At 41.0% G+C, this 14,016-nt stretch overlaps 1 protein-coding gene across 4 annotated transcripts in view; it reads right to left on the reverse strand.

Annotated features, from left to right (window-relative positions):
* Positions 1-365: 365 nt before the first annotated feature.
* Positions 366-14,016, reverse strand: part of Il33 (interleukin 33) — a 38,321-nt gene continuing 24,670 nt past the window's right edge. For all 4 annotated transcript variants that reach the window (XM_057780016.1, XM_057780018.1, XM_057780019.1 and 1 more), the window contains exons 2-8: positions 11,463-11,570; positions 8,628-8,750; positions 7,997-8,116; positions 5,990-6,118; positions 5,519-5,569; positions 4,080-4,177; positions 366-2,511 (exon numbers count right to left, since the gene is read on the reverse strand). In XM_057780016.1, coding sequence (XP_057635999.1) covers positions 2,323-2,511; positions 4,080-4,177; positions 5,519-5,569; positions 5,990-6,118; positions 7,997-8,116; positions 8,628-8,750; positions 11,463-11,559 — 807 coding nt within the window. In that variant the 5' untranslated portion in view covers positions 11,560-11,570 and the 3' untranslated portion in view covers positions 366-2,322. The remainder of the gene's footprint in view (positions 2,512-4,079; positions 4,178-5,518; positions 5,570-5,989; positions 6,119-7,996; positions 8,117-8,627; positions 8,751-11,462; positions 11,571-14,016) is intronic.

Genomic DNA, 14,016 nt, shown 5'->3' on the forward strand with positions numbered 1-14,016 from the left:
CTCAGTTCCCTTGTCAATCGTGATGGACTGGAGCATGCTCAGTTCCCTTGTCAATTGTGATGGACTGGAGTATGCCCATTTTCTTTTCTTTTCTATTTATTTATTTATTCATTTATTTATTTATTTATTTATTTATTTATTTATTTATTATGTATACACTTTGTCCGCGTGCATGCCCGAAGGCCAGAAGAGGGCACCAGACCTCATCACAGATGGCTGTGAGCCACCGCCGGGAATTGAACTCAGGACCCCTGGCAGAGCAGGCAACGCTCTCAACCGCCGAGCCACCTCTCCAGCCCTGCCATTTTCATTAAAGACTCAGAACATTGGACATTCTGTGATAAAGTCATGGTCACACGTGATTTTGATAAATAGTTTATTCAAGGTTATAAACAATGTCATGGACCTATTTGACTACTTAATTATTATTTTAAGTACATGGTACAAATTCATATAGATAACATCGAGGTTTCCAGGGAGGTGACATAGATTCTGGTTTCACTTTTGTCTCTATACTAAAACAGTAAAAGAAAATTAGTGAAACAGTTATATCATGCTATAATTGTATGATCGTATACAGCAATCCCCAGCCTCTTTTTTTCATACATCCAACCAGGTATTATATATAATAGCTTTCATCAGTTGAAATTAAAAGCTTGTGCTTTTAGAGTATGCTTTCTGTTATTATCTTTTGCATTTACTGTAAATTTGAAGCCAATAAATGTAGTAGAAATTGCTATTGTCTAAATGATCCAGCTATTCCTTTAGTATCTTCAAACATTACTGTATGGTTGAATATAAATCCCACTACTTCAGTAACAGTAAATCACACAAAAACGTTTAGTGAACAACTTTGTAACTAGTCAGCATATATAAAATTCTAGAGTGTAAAGTAGAACAGCGGAATCAAAGTGTTAGTGCATAGGCGTCAGAGAAAACAAAAATGAAGTTTAGGGAGTAGGAGATATGTTAAAGATACGTTGGTCAAAAGAACCAGAGAAAGGGAGAGAGTTCAGCTAACATATCCCCCAGTGAACAGTGCTACTGTGAATCCAAGCAACGAAAGAATTTGTGTGTAAGAAAAGCGAGCCATAGAGAAATTCCCTCCAAGTTGATGCGCACATTCATAGTGATAGCTTTTTGGAAACAGGCGAGAAGGACACAGCGTGCCACAAACCATAGTCCATAGCCAGTTATTGAAAGACACAGTGTGCTGCGAACATAGGCCATAGCCAGCTATTGAAAGACACGGTGTGCTGCAAACATAAGCTACAGAGAATGTGAAGTTAGTTCGGTGTCTTCCTAGTAGGAGGACTTCTGACTGCTCTGTGAGGTCCCTTCCTACGTGGATACCCTAATACACGGCCTGTTCAGTACTCACAGAAGAGTTTAAGTTTAGTAAAGACAGCCAATGATTTCAACCACAGTTGTGAACTAAAATGTGTTCCTTTTTTAAACATAAGCTTGGCTTGCTTAAACTTAAACTGTTACCTTAAAAAGATATCAGAATTTTCAAAAGGAAACAAAGAGCTGGGTGGTGGTGGCACACACCTTTAATCCCAGCACTTGGGAGGCAGAAGCAGGTGGATCTCTGTGAGTTCGAGGCCAGCCTGATGTACAAAGCAAGTTCCAGGATAGCCAGGGCTACACAGAGAAACCCTGTCCCCAACCCCCTGCCCCAAGGAAAGAAGTAGAGGTAACATTTTTCCACTTTACAAATACTGGCTTTCTTTTTCTTTATTTTTTTTTTCAGCTATCCTGCTTTTTCACAGATTTATCTTAACCTGTCCAGGTAGGAAGGCATCTGGAGCACTAGGCTTCTTGACAGAAAGAGCTGGTCTGAGGGTTGCCCCGGGGGGAGGTGGGGGCAGCTGGTGTTCTGTTCTAGTTGAGATGTGGTCAGTCTGTGCAGCGGGTGGTCTTCCGCTAGCTACTCTAGGATTTCAACCTTCTGTTTAGAACCGGGGAGAAACCACGTATTCTTTTTAAGGCTTTTAAAATGAACCCTTGTCTAAAGCCTAGCATGAGCTATGGTGCTTGCTCACCTGAAGAAATCTGGAAGTGTAAATTCGTTCAGATCTCGGAGCCGACAAACGTAGAAGCCAAGGCTAAATGTCTCTCAGTTTCTTTACCAATGCCCTGTGCTATATATGCATGTTCTTATTGAATGCGTAGTGGTACAGAGAAAAAGAAAAGAATTTTTATATATAAAAAGACAACACTCCAGAGCATCTTAAGCCATTCCCTTAGGTGTCTATTGCTTCCTCTCATCCTTTCTTTGGTGGTGACTTTAAGTCGTTCAACCCAGGACCCACAAGCTTCTTATTTAGAAAGCTTAAACATAATATTTTCATCGTCATTTTTCTCTCCTTCTAGCAGAGCCAGCTGGTTATCTTTCACTCCTATGTATGTCCCAGGCAGATTCCTACATTCGAATGAAACATAGTCGGAGGCCTTTTGGTGAACGACGAAAAAGACCGCTGGTGGCAGTGGAGCTTGACACTTTTCGAGCTGAGGAAAGGAGAGAGAAAGCCCATATGTGAATGGGAAGTCCAGGGCTAACACTGCCCCTGCCCCCAGGTTAGAACCCATGGGAGAATAGTCACATATAGCTTGGTCTATCTAGCAGGTCGGTCTACTGAGTTGAGGAGGGAGCGGGGAACGGCAGAGGGCAAAGGATGTGTGTGGCACCAGTGGAAGTGATTGACAGGGGGCTGATGCATTTAGAGATGCTGCTTGGTGTAGACTGAGCAGATCTGTATGTGGCCCCTCTGGATTTGTGCCCCTCTTTTGCTATGCATTGTCTCTAATACAAAGAACATGCTGCTTTATCTAGCAAACTTTGACTTTTCAGTCGAGCCAGCGCTCCCTACAGATTGGTTCATTTCCACTTTAACTACAGGCATATTTTTATCAAATTTTAATTAGATTAAATTCTTTAATTAAATTCTTAATTACAGACAAATTATGCTTTTTATTTATATTATCTTTAAGGGTTTATTTTATTTTAAACTATAGACATGGGTACGTCTCTGTGTGGGTGTGTGCACATGAATGTAGATGCCCATGGGCATTTGACCATCTTGGTACTGGAGTTACAGGTGGTTGTGAGTCACCTGACAGTCAATAGTGGGGACCCAACTCAGGCCTTCAGTATAAGTTCTCAATCACTATGGACCTATCAACAATTATTATTTTAATCCATTGAGTTTTGAGGCAGTTGGTTGCACAACAGCAATAGATGACCAGTGTAATTATTCCATTATGAACTTGCTTTGAGGGTTAAAAGAGGCAGGGCTGGTGGGGCATTAAGCAAGGACTTGAGATGCCATGGCACTCTGCTTTTATGTTTTATTATGTATGCTAGAGTTTGTATTATGTACACTTGAGAATATTCTCTGGAGCAGAATGCTGACCACTGTCCACTGTTTATGTTGATGTTATATTTATGTGATCAGTGAATCACTTAAATTTTGTCTGTTTCTAGAAATTGTCTTTTTTATTATGCTGTTCTGTTTTCTCCCTAACTTCTTGCTCTGACTCCTTTGCTCCTTGACCTGCTCATAATTTTTTGTCATGACCAATGTACACCTGCCATTGACTAAGTAAGAATGGATCAGATGTAGAATTTTGTGCTGTTAATAACTGGCGTTGTATGGACACGCTTGCTGTCCTCTCCTTGACAGACTTGGAGCCAGAAGTTATTATACACACAGAAAACAATTTCTGGAAGAACACAGCCAATCGGAAAGGATGTGAGATCATTCTGTGTTATCTCTCAAATTGGAGTGAAGTGATGAAGCTCCCGAGTTCTGATTCAGTTGTGGGGAGTCTGAAATCCTGCTTTCTAGCAAGTTCCCCGGTATTCTGTGCTACTATTGGAGACCAGACTTGTGGTACAAGGCCACACATCACACTTCTCTCCTTCCCTCCCTCCCGAGCAAGCCCTTAGAAGTGATTGGCTGTGTTCCTTTACAACAGTATGTACACAGCTCCGTCTTCACAATTCCCCTAACATCTAACTAACTACACATAAACAGAATGAGTACACGGCAGCTACCCAGTTATAGTTCTGTTACCTTCACACAGTGGTTCTGCTTGTTGGCATGCAGCCTGATGTCTGTGTCTTTCACAGGACTCATGTCCACCATCAGCAACTTACCATCCACACCATCACCTTACAATGAAAAACAATAGCATGTGAGACAATGCATTTGCCATGTGGCTGGATTCTACCATTCTACAAGACAGAGAGACAACAGCTTCTTCAAAAGCTCCTGGTGGGGGCTGGCGAGATGCTTCTGTGGTTAAGAGCACCTGACGCTCTTGCAGAGGACCTGGATTCAGTTCCCAGAACCCATAGAGTGGCTCACTTACAAAAGGGTCATTGCTCTCTGCTGGCTTCCTCAAGTACTGCACATACATGGTATACTTACATACATACACATAAAATAAAAATAAAAAATTTTTAAAAGTTTCCTATTGTACATGATTAATACAATTTTACCTGTCAATTAAAAAGAACAAAACAAATTATAAGTAAAAAAAAAAAACCCTAAGTCTTGTAACTCATCTTAATTTAACTTAACCCAAAGAATCCAGGAAAATGGTTCGCTAATTTCCTCCCTCCCTCCCTCCCTCCCTCCCTCCCTCCCTCCCTCCCTCCGTCCCTCCCTCCCTCCCTCCGTCCCTCCTTCCCTCCCTCCCTCCCTTCCTTCTCCTCTTCCTTCTTTTCTTATTTTTTTTTTTTTGAGACAAGGTTTCATTGTTTAACAGCCCTGACTATCCTGGAACTTTCTCTTCAGATCAGGCTGGTCTTGAATTTAGAGATTGGCCTGCCTCTGCCTCCTGAGTGCTGGGATTAAAGGTGTGTGCCACCAAGCCTGGCCCAAGGGTCTTTCTAAATTCCTCAGAGGAGAAGCTTAGGTTTTGAATTTCTGTTGTTGCTTTGATCTATTCTAATTGAATTGATTCCAACGGACACTGCTGTGAACATCAGCTTCCCTGTGTGCATGTGAAGCCACTGAGTTGTCTTTTAATAGCTCTCATTTCCCTGCCTGTGTTCTCATGGCTTAGTGTTGCTTTTAGGCTAAGTTCTGACCAACTGAAGATGAGCAGACATGTGATGTGTAGCTTCTAGCTGTGCCCTCAAAGGGAAAAGGAATGTATTCACCCGTTTCCTCTCTCTTGCTGATTGGGCATAATGATGAGGCATTCAACATGAACAAATGATGACATAGAAGAAACTGCCTCTGGACAACTTTTGAGCACAATCTTTTTAGCTGTGTCTGAGGAGGGCTGTATTATTATAAATACTATATGTATCTAAGCCTTTATCCTATTAATTCAGAAAGAGATGAGGTGGAATAAGTGCTCCAAGAAACTAAGATCTTACATTACAGTGAGCATGGGGTTGAAGATAATCTTTTGAGCCTCTCTTTATTATGGGCTATTTGAGATTCATCTTTGTTCTGAATGAGAATTCAAGCAACACCCCTCCACCCTGCCTCCACATTACCTGAATCATTTGAGAACTGTGAAGACTCATAGTAACGTAGCAACATCTTGTCTGAAAGACAGCAGGGTATCACTTGGTGAGAGGCAATTGTATCTGAAGGTTTCAGTTCCATCATACACAGGGCCATAAAACCTTGCCCTAAACCTTGTCATATACCAATAAAAGCAAAACTTTGGAAGTTCCTACAAAAATCTCAAAATACATTATTATGCTCTGATAAGTTCCCTAATGTGGCTGTTATTGTTTATGGCAGAGAAATACTCTTTCACAAAAGACTTATGCTATGGTGACACTGAAACTGTTGGGAAGATCTAGTGAGTACTCAGCATTAATGCACACATGTGGCTTCTCTGTCCGTATTTCTCAATAGTTGTTTCTCAACATCTGTATTCTTCGGTAGATTTTTTTTTTTAACTTTGCCGGTCATCATTACTAAATATAGACATGAAGAAATAGTCTCGAATTGCCTACCGTTTTCTTGGAGCTTTCCAGAATCTTCAACATTGATCACATAGCGTCCGTCCTTCAGAACTTTGAAACTAACAGATTGGTCATTGAATGTGCTTAGGGAGGCATGAGATTCTGTAACAGGTGAAATCCCTGTCAGCAAGACAACACACACAAATTTGTCAGTAAACAAATTATCCTATGAACAAATTTCTTGGCTATGTTTTGAAGTAATTCCTCAGAAGAATTTTGTTTTTTAACAAAACATATACTTTGTCATTGTAACATAAGCAAAACTCATGTACCATAGTTGGTACCAGGGTGGGGTTAAAGGTGCTAGCTTCCTGCATGGTGAATCTGGGAGTGAGGAAGAGGACAACTCCATATTTGCCTTCCTACAGTCTAGGGGACTGTGGAAAAGAATGGTCATATATTGAAAGACATAGGTGAACGTATGTCCCTTTATAAAGCATGCCTACTTAGAGATTTCCAACATGCTAGGCAGTGGTTCTCAACCTGTGGGTGGTCGCAACCCTTTTGGGAATTGAATAATTCTTTCACAGGGGTCAAATATAAAATATCCTGCACATCATATATTTACACTACAATCCATAACTGTAGCAAATTTATAATTATGAAGTAGCAACAAGAATAATTTTATGGCTGGGGGTCACCACAACATGAAGAAGTGTATTAAAGGGTCACAGCATCAGTAAGGTTGAGAGCCACGGCTCTAGGGGGATGCAGAGGTCAGCCAGTTCATGCTTTTGCCTGAGACACATACAGAGCTCATTATAACGTTTTGAAAGCATATGTGGGGAAATTAAAGCAGGCTTGGACCATATGAGGATCCTACTTTAAAATTTATCTTCTATAGGTTATTGAGTTTTGCAACTAAAAATAATATACAAAATAAGCATTTGTATGTGAACATCTAAAGCAAAGTAATTTAAAAACAGTTTGTGAGAAATGAATATTGATTAGAAGCTTACTATTATTTGTATTAAATATATACTAAATACATATTATATATGATACATGCTAAATTACTTCATATAATATCCTTTATATAGAAAATAATATATATTAAAATAACAACTTGTGATTCTTAATCAAGTTTCCTTAGTGGTGGGGTTTTCACTTGTTAATTAATTGATTAATTTTGGGTTTGTTTATTTGTTTGTATGTTTGTTTTTGAGACACCGTGTGACTATACAGTTCTGGCTGTCCTGGGACTCACTATGTAGCCCAGACAAACCCGAGCCCACAGAAATTCACTTGCTTCCCAAATGCTGGGATTAAAGGCACATGCCACTATGCGCGGGACTCACTTTTATTTTTCTCCCACATTGGTAGAGATTAAACGCAGAGCCTCGCACGCGAGGCAAGTGTTCTACCACTAACCCACATTTCCTGGACTCTCTTCTCTTCTCAATTAGCGCCATTTTATTTGGAACTTTGCACAAATGATGAATACTTAAGATGAGACTACTCTTCAAGTCATAACGTATTAGAATGGTACTTATGACTTTGTGGGAGCCTAGTCTGTTTCGATGCTCACCTTCCTAGTCCTGGATGGAGGGGGGAGGACCTTGGACTTCCACAGGGCAGGGAACCCTGACTGCTCTTTGGAGTGGAGAGGGAGGGGAAGGGGGATGGGGGGAGCGGGAGGGAAATGGAGGGGAGGAGGTAGAAATTTTTAATTAAATAATAATAAAAAAATAAAAGATAATAGTTCTTTATCCTCTTTTATGGTGAACATTTTGGAATTTGGGGATTAATGCAGTTTTTTTCTCTCAAGGATAATTCCTCTAGCAGGATTAACGTGGACATGATTGCAAGCTTCAGCAAATATTCTAAGATATCAGTGGAGCGCTAATCAGAGATGGCACAGGCACAGCTACCCGGCACCCAGTTTGGATGCCACTGAGTCAGCACACGAGCAGGAAACAAGTTTCTGAGTAGCACTTGCCGAGGCCCCATGTGCTAGCCCACACCTCACCCCCGCACAGCCTCTGGGCTCAGGCACACCTTTGGTACTCTCTATGTCAAGTCGTCTGGCACCTTCTTTAGAACTCTTAGCTCTTGTACGGACTGAACCAGGCGGGCTGTTCTGCACATCAACAGAGAAGTCCCTTCCAGGCCTTCTACCTGCAAGACAGTAGGAGTCGGGGTGAGCCATCCATCTTCATTCTGCAAAGACGCCATCCTTTTGCATGGACAATATAGCAACAGAGGAAGTGATCCCAGGTTGGTGGTCACCCAGTGGTCTAACGGGATCAGTACCTCCTCGATGCTGAGATCTTCATGTTAATATCAGTTTTCCATTCACATTCCAGCAGGGCACACCAAGAGGAAGAAAACTACTCACACGTGTGCAACACTCAAAAGCAGCCACTGAGAACCATTTACTTCATCCATAGTAAAAATATCACCCCAAGTGATGACGTTCTTATTTAAAATCTTGTATCAACTGTTTTCACTCACCATTGTATCCATTTCTCCCATGTCACTAAAACCCCTCTCTGAAACAGCCAACATGGTGTCTGTCATCTTTATTGTTTTCCTCAAGGAGAACTTGGATGAGGAAAACCACTGTATATATAAGTATGGAAAGTAAAAGCTGCTAGGTGCCCATTGGCCTGTCCAGGAATGAACTTACTTGATTTTTGCCAATATTTTTTGGTGGATTCTTTCTCAAAGTAACAGGTCTTTCCTATGATGAGGCCAGAACGGAGCTTCATTTGGTAGATGTGGCAAATTTCTCTGGTCTTCTGTTGGTATTCTAACAATAGAGAAACAGTGTAGATTTATGTAGGTTATATCCTATAAATATACCCAGCACCTCCAAAAGAGAGTGGAATAACACTTACTGTTGGCTCGACTAATTTTATAATGAATCGTAGGATATGGGAGGCAAAATGAAATGAAGTCTTGTATTAGTTACTTTTCTCGTTATTGTGATCAAATATTCGACAAGAAGCAACTAACAGGAGAAAATGTTCATTTTGCTCGTTTCAGATCTCTTGTAAAGGGAAAGAGGCAGCGAGAGGCTACCTGCTCACATCTCAGCAGACCAAGGAGAATGGAGAAAGCTGCTGCTTAGCTGTCTTTATCTGGATCTCTTTTAATTGGTTCTGGATCTGGACCATGAGAGGTTGCAGCTGCCCATTTTCAGGATGGGTCAAAATTAATCTCAAAATTAATCCTTTCTGGAAAACGCTGTCCTAGGCATACCTAAAGATATGCCTCAGTAATGCATTTGAAATTAACCATCACGGATCTTGGGATTTAACAGATAATAGGCCGGGGTTGTATTCTGCTGCCAAATGAGTTGTTGAACCGTTTAGGTCTTTAGAAATATTTTTATTGTTGTTTTCAGAGTGCCATTTGAGGGGTCATAGCTCTACATTCAGTAGGCATCAGCCATTGCCTAACTGAGGGGACTGTTGACATCCTTATAGATTGGAACTGTTTTCCTGTCATCTAGAATAAACTCTTAATAATTTTTGGAGGATGACTGAAAACTGTAAAGGGTGTTGATACTAAAACAACTGCCCTTATCCAAGCATCAGCACCAGGATATTGCTCTGCTATATTTCACTTTATGTGCCTTTTAACTTAGCCACTCATAATAATCTTGCAAAGTATTATTATCATAGTTTTACAGACTTTTAGGAATCACAACACTGTCCAAGGTTACATGGCTCATGAGTTCTATTAAGGACTGTGTTCAGTGTCCCCACAGACTCTTGTTCTTGAACACTTGGTCCTCCGTGGTGACACTGTTTAAGAGGTTACAGAACCTTTGGGTGTAGGACACCTGCGGATGTACCTACACCATAGGGGCCAGTCTCAGAAAACGGTAGCCTGGTCCTTCAGTTTTCTCCTCCTGGCTGGTGCCATAGGAGAAGCTGCTGCAAGCTATGACTGCCAAAGATCAAACTGATCCAGCTGCAATCCATATCATGATGGACTGTACATTCCAAGACATGAAGCAAAATGAATCGCTGACTTGAAGTCACCTCTGTAAGCTTTTGGCCATAGAGACATAAAAATAATTAATGCGGTATGTTTAATAACAAAGCTCTTCATTAGGTTTTACCTCCAGTGAAAAAAATGACCACAGGCCAGATGTGGTCACACCTCTAGTCCTAGCACTCAAGAGGTTAAAGGAGGAGGGTCGGGAATTCCCAGATAAGTCTGAGCTACATAGAGTCTTATTTATCTGGGGTGGAATCTGCCCTGTAGCCTAGGACTAACGAAATACAAATTCCATCAACTGGACTAAAAAAAAAAAAAATCAGTCAGTTATTCAGTAATCTTCATTTTTCTTAGCCAAAGAAAAATTTAAATCTCCTGTAGAAAATCTCATTTGTGTTTTGGACGTCATAAATAGTCTTTCAGGCCGGGCGGTGGTGGCGCACGCCTTTAATCCCAGCACTCGGGAGGCAGAGGCAGGCGGATCTCTGTGAGTTCGAGACCATCCGGGTCTACAAGAGCTAGTTCCAGGACAGGAACCAAAGCCACAGAGAAACCCTGTCTTGAAAAACCAAAAAAAATAAATAAATAAATAAATAAAAATAAAAATAGTCTTTCAGGGTCAGGTTGTAATAAAGACCCTAACATGTGAGTTGTAAGATCTCAATATTCAAAGTGAGCTCTGGCACCAATGCCAGAAATTCTGGTATGTCTACTCCGTAACAGTATCTATGAAGGGCCTCATTTTCTGGATATTAAGACAGCACATTCTTTAATATGAGGAAAACTGGAAACATGGGGTCATTTCTACTGGGTCACTATTTCTGCACATAACTACAAATGAAAGGATCAGTTAAAACTGGGATTTCCTGACCTTTCAGAAACCATTGTCAAATTGGTTTTTAAAATCCTGATTACCAAAGAAGTGTGTGGATGGTTCAGAGCCACGGGGAGAACAGAAGGGGGCATTGCTTTCTCGTTAGGCCATTCTTCATCACTCTCTGGTTTCCTCCCAGGCCACCAGAGCTCTGCTAGCCTTCTTGGTGTGGCTGTTCCAGTATAAAAAGCATGCTGAAATATTAATGATTCCTTTCTGTATTGTTGATTTTAAGACTCAAGGATCCTTATAGCCCCTTCTCGTCAGAGGTATACCTATAATTTAACTTCATTTCTCTTTCATCAAATTCCAAGCATTTTAGTTTTTGATGTCAGGGGCTGTGAGAAGTGTGAGGGGGACTGATACAAAAAAAAAAAAAAAAACCCATATTTTCCTAAGTCAAAGGTAGAATGATCTAAGCTAGCACTGTCTTGTGCTGTACCCAGCGACAGCAGTGACTATGAACTCTTCAAACACAAGGCTTCTGTATCCTCAGGAGTCACCTCTTTTTGGTTTTTTTCCTGTCAGTTCTTACATTCTTAGGTGTTTTCGTAGGGTGGCATGTCTGGACATTGGCATAGTAAGTGTTTGACAACAGATTTTCAGTAGTGTGTAAAACAGGAATGCGGACGCTCTTACTTGGTAGCTTGTGAATTTTGACCAGGGTTTTGCCTGTTGCATTGTTCAGCTTAGCTGAGGAAACTTTGGAAGTTGAATATTTCATTTTAGGTCTCATTTTTCAAGTTTCTGTGGGATTAAAATATAACATTAGTCCAGCTATATGTACCTGAAATCACCAGGAACGGTCTTGGCTAACTCGACATGAAATTCTTAGTCATACAGAAAAAGTATGCTTTTTCTAGAATACTTGTGCTAGAATCTAGCCATAGAATAATAATAATAAAAGCACAGAAAAAATCTCAAGCTGAGTAGACTTATTGTTAGTGGCAATATTTATATTAAAATCTTAGGGTTGTTTTGTTGTAGTACATAGCAAAAAAAAAATAGCCATACGAATGTTGCATGATTTTCACTGTAGGGGAAAAGAAACACAAATACATAAAACCCTCGTAATGTTAAATTTGAGTCAGTATTAAAGGAATGTCCAGCAGTGTGTGTACATAACTTATTTTCTAAATATTTTCTCCACTTAAAAGAATCATGACTCCAGATATGGGGCCAGGAGAGTCGTAACGAACTTGAAACATGTCGTGGCAGAAAAGATTAATGAGGTTGTTGCAAAGCATTATAGCCACCTTGGAGTTTCTGCCTATCAGATCTGGCACCCACTCAATATTCGAAAGAGTCATGGTGGTGAGCAAGAATAAGCTTCATTTCTCAAGAACAAATGAAGGGGATAAGATTGCTGGATTTCTTTGCGCACTCCCAAGTAAGAAGATCAGGGTGACAAGAGAGAAACTATATTCCAAGGAGACAGAGTGGAAGATCACTGGGAATCAAGGGGGATGGGTGGCTAAAACGCTTGGACAAACAAAAAGATAATGCAGAGGAATAGGAAGCAATACAAAACCGACTCCCTGCACGGGTGGAGGATGGGAAGAGGGGCTGGGAGGGGTCAGGAGGGAGGGAAACAGCAATCACGTGATTAGCCTGGGTTTGGGTGGCCATCGTGAGACCAGAGGAGCCGTGGTAGCAACGGGGGAGAAGCCCAGGATTGACAACACAGTTCTCACAAGCGTTAAACCCAGGGCAGGAATTTGGTCCGAGGTGAGTCCTCTCTCACTGCTGACTAGCGTTAAGGAACCATTTCCTCACTCCCGGTAACTTAGAGCATTGTGAACAGGAGCTAACTTCAAAGGGGGCCTACTGTTGAGACCGAGTAACGCTGGAGATTAGAAAACACAGGCAGGTGACCAGTCAGGGTGCCTGGGAACACTCTGCCATGGTGACTGTCCAGGAGAAAACCCCGTAAGGAGAGGGGATGGCAAATCCACTATGAAGTTTCAGTTACCCGGAGCCTGGGCTGTGCAAATCACAGTGATCGGAAGTCCTGCCCTCTTGTGGCGAGGATTGTGACCTGTAGCCCGAGGTTGTCTGCCGAGACAGGCCTTCAAGCCGGCAGCTGCAGGTTTCTGAGAATCCAAGGCAGATTGATTGCCCTCACAACAATCACTCTCAGGTAAACCAGGTGAACTTTGCCACATGGAGGAATGCAGACCGAGGCTCCCTGGAGTGAATGGGAACCTGCCCAGTCTACAGGACATAGAGATCAGCGTGGGGTGCAAAGGCCCCACAAATGCAAAGGAAGAAAGCCTCTAGACTTTTATTAGAGTCTAGCGTAAGCATAGCCCTGATGCAGATGACTTGCCCCACCACTGGCCTCACATAACGCCAGCCTGCTTAGCAGGAGTAAACGCAAAACCACGACCCTCCCCACACAGGTCTGGGGAAGTACTTCTGCCCCCCTTTTCATTTTCCTTTCATTTAAAACAATTATTTATTATTTTGAATTTTTATTTTTTATTCATCTTCTAATTTTTATCTACTTCTTTTATATTTGAGTTTTAAATCTCATTATCTTCCTTACATCGTTTCAATCTTAACATTTTTACTTTTTACAAAATTTAGAAAGAAGACATATGATTATATTATTATTCAGGCAAATAGAACCATCTAGTTCTTGACAGAATTATCAAAAACATATATTGGAAAAATATAGCCTTTAGCACTTTTACTGGGAAAACTGAATATCTACATGTAGAAGGATGAAAAGAGAAATCTCTGTCTTATCCTGTACAAAATAAATCCCATGAAACTCAAAATGTTGTCTATTTCCTCTTCATTATTGTCCTATCTCCTTTTTCTGTTCAGATGGATTAAAAATTAACTACTCTATAAAAGTTACAACCCTAAATTAAAGGAAATACTTCATTCTGAGCCAGCAATGATGACTGCTCCTGGCTCAAGAGCATGAATTCGGGTTATTCGGAAGGATACATTCCCAAGTGAAGGTGTGGTTACATGAAGGTTTGCAGGCAGCAGACAAAGGAAGTCTTAAAGCCGATACATTCAACAACTGCATTAGTTAATAACCGTGGGGAGGGGTCGAGGTTGAGTCAGAACTTGGAATTTTGTTTTAAACAGTCTGCCCTTCTTATACTCAAAGCAAATACCTAGCTTCTTTGAAATAGAAATAATAAATTTTTGAAGATGTTAGCATAAAGCAGAGTTC

Source organism: Chionomys nivalis, chromosome 8 (assembly GCF_950005125.1).
Source record: "Chionomys nivalis chromosome 8, mChiNiv1.1, whole genome shotgun sequence".
Classification (NCBI taxonomy): Eukaryota; Metazoa; Chordata; class Mammalia; order Rodentia; family Cricetidae; genus Chionomys; species Chionomys nivalis.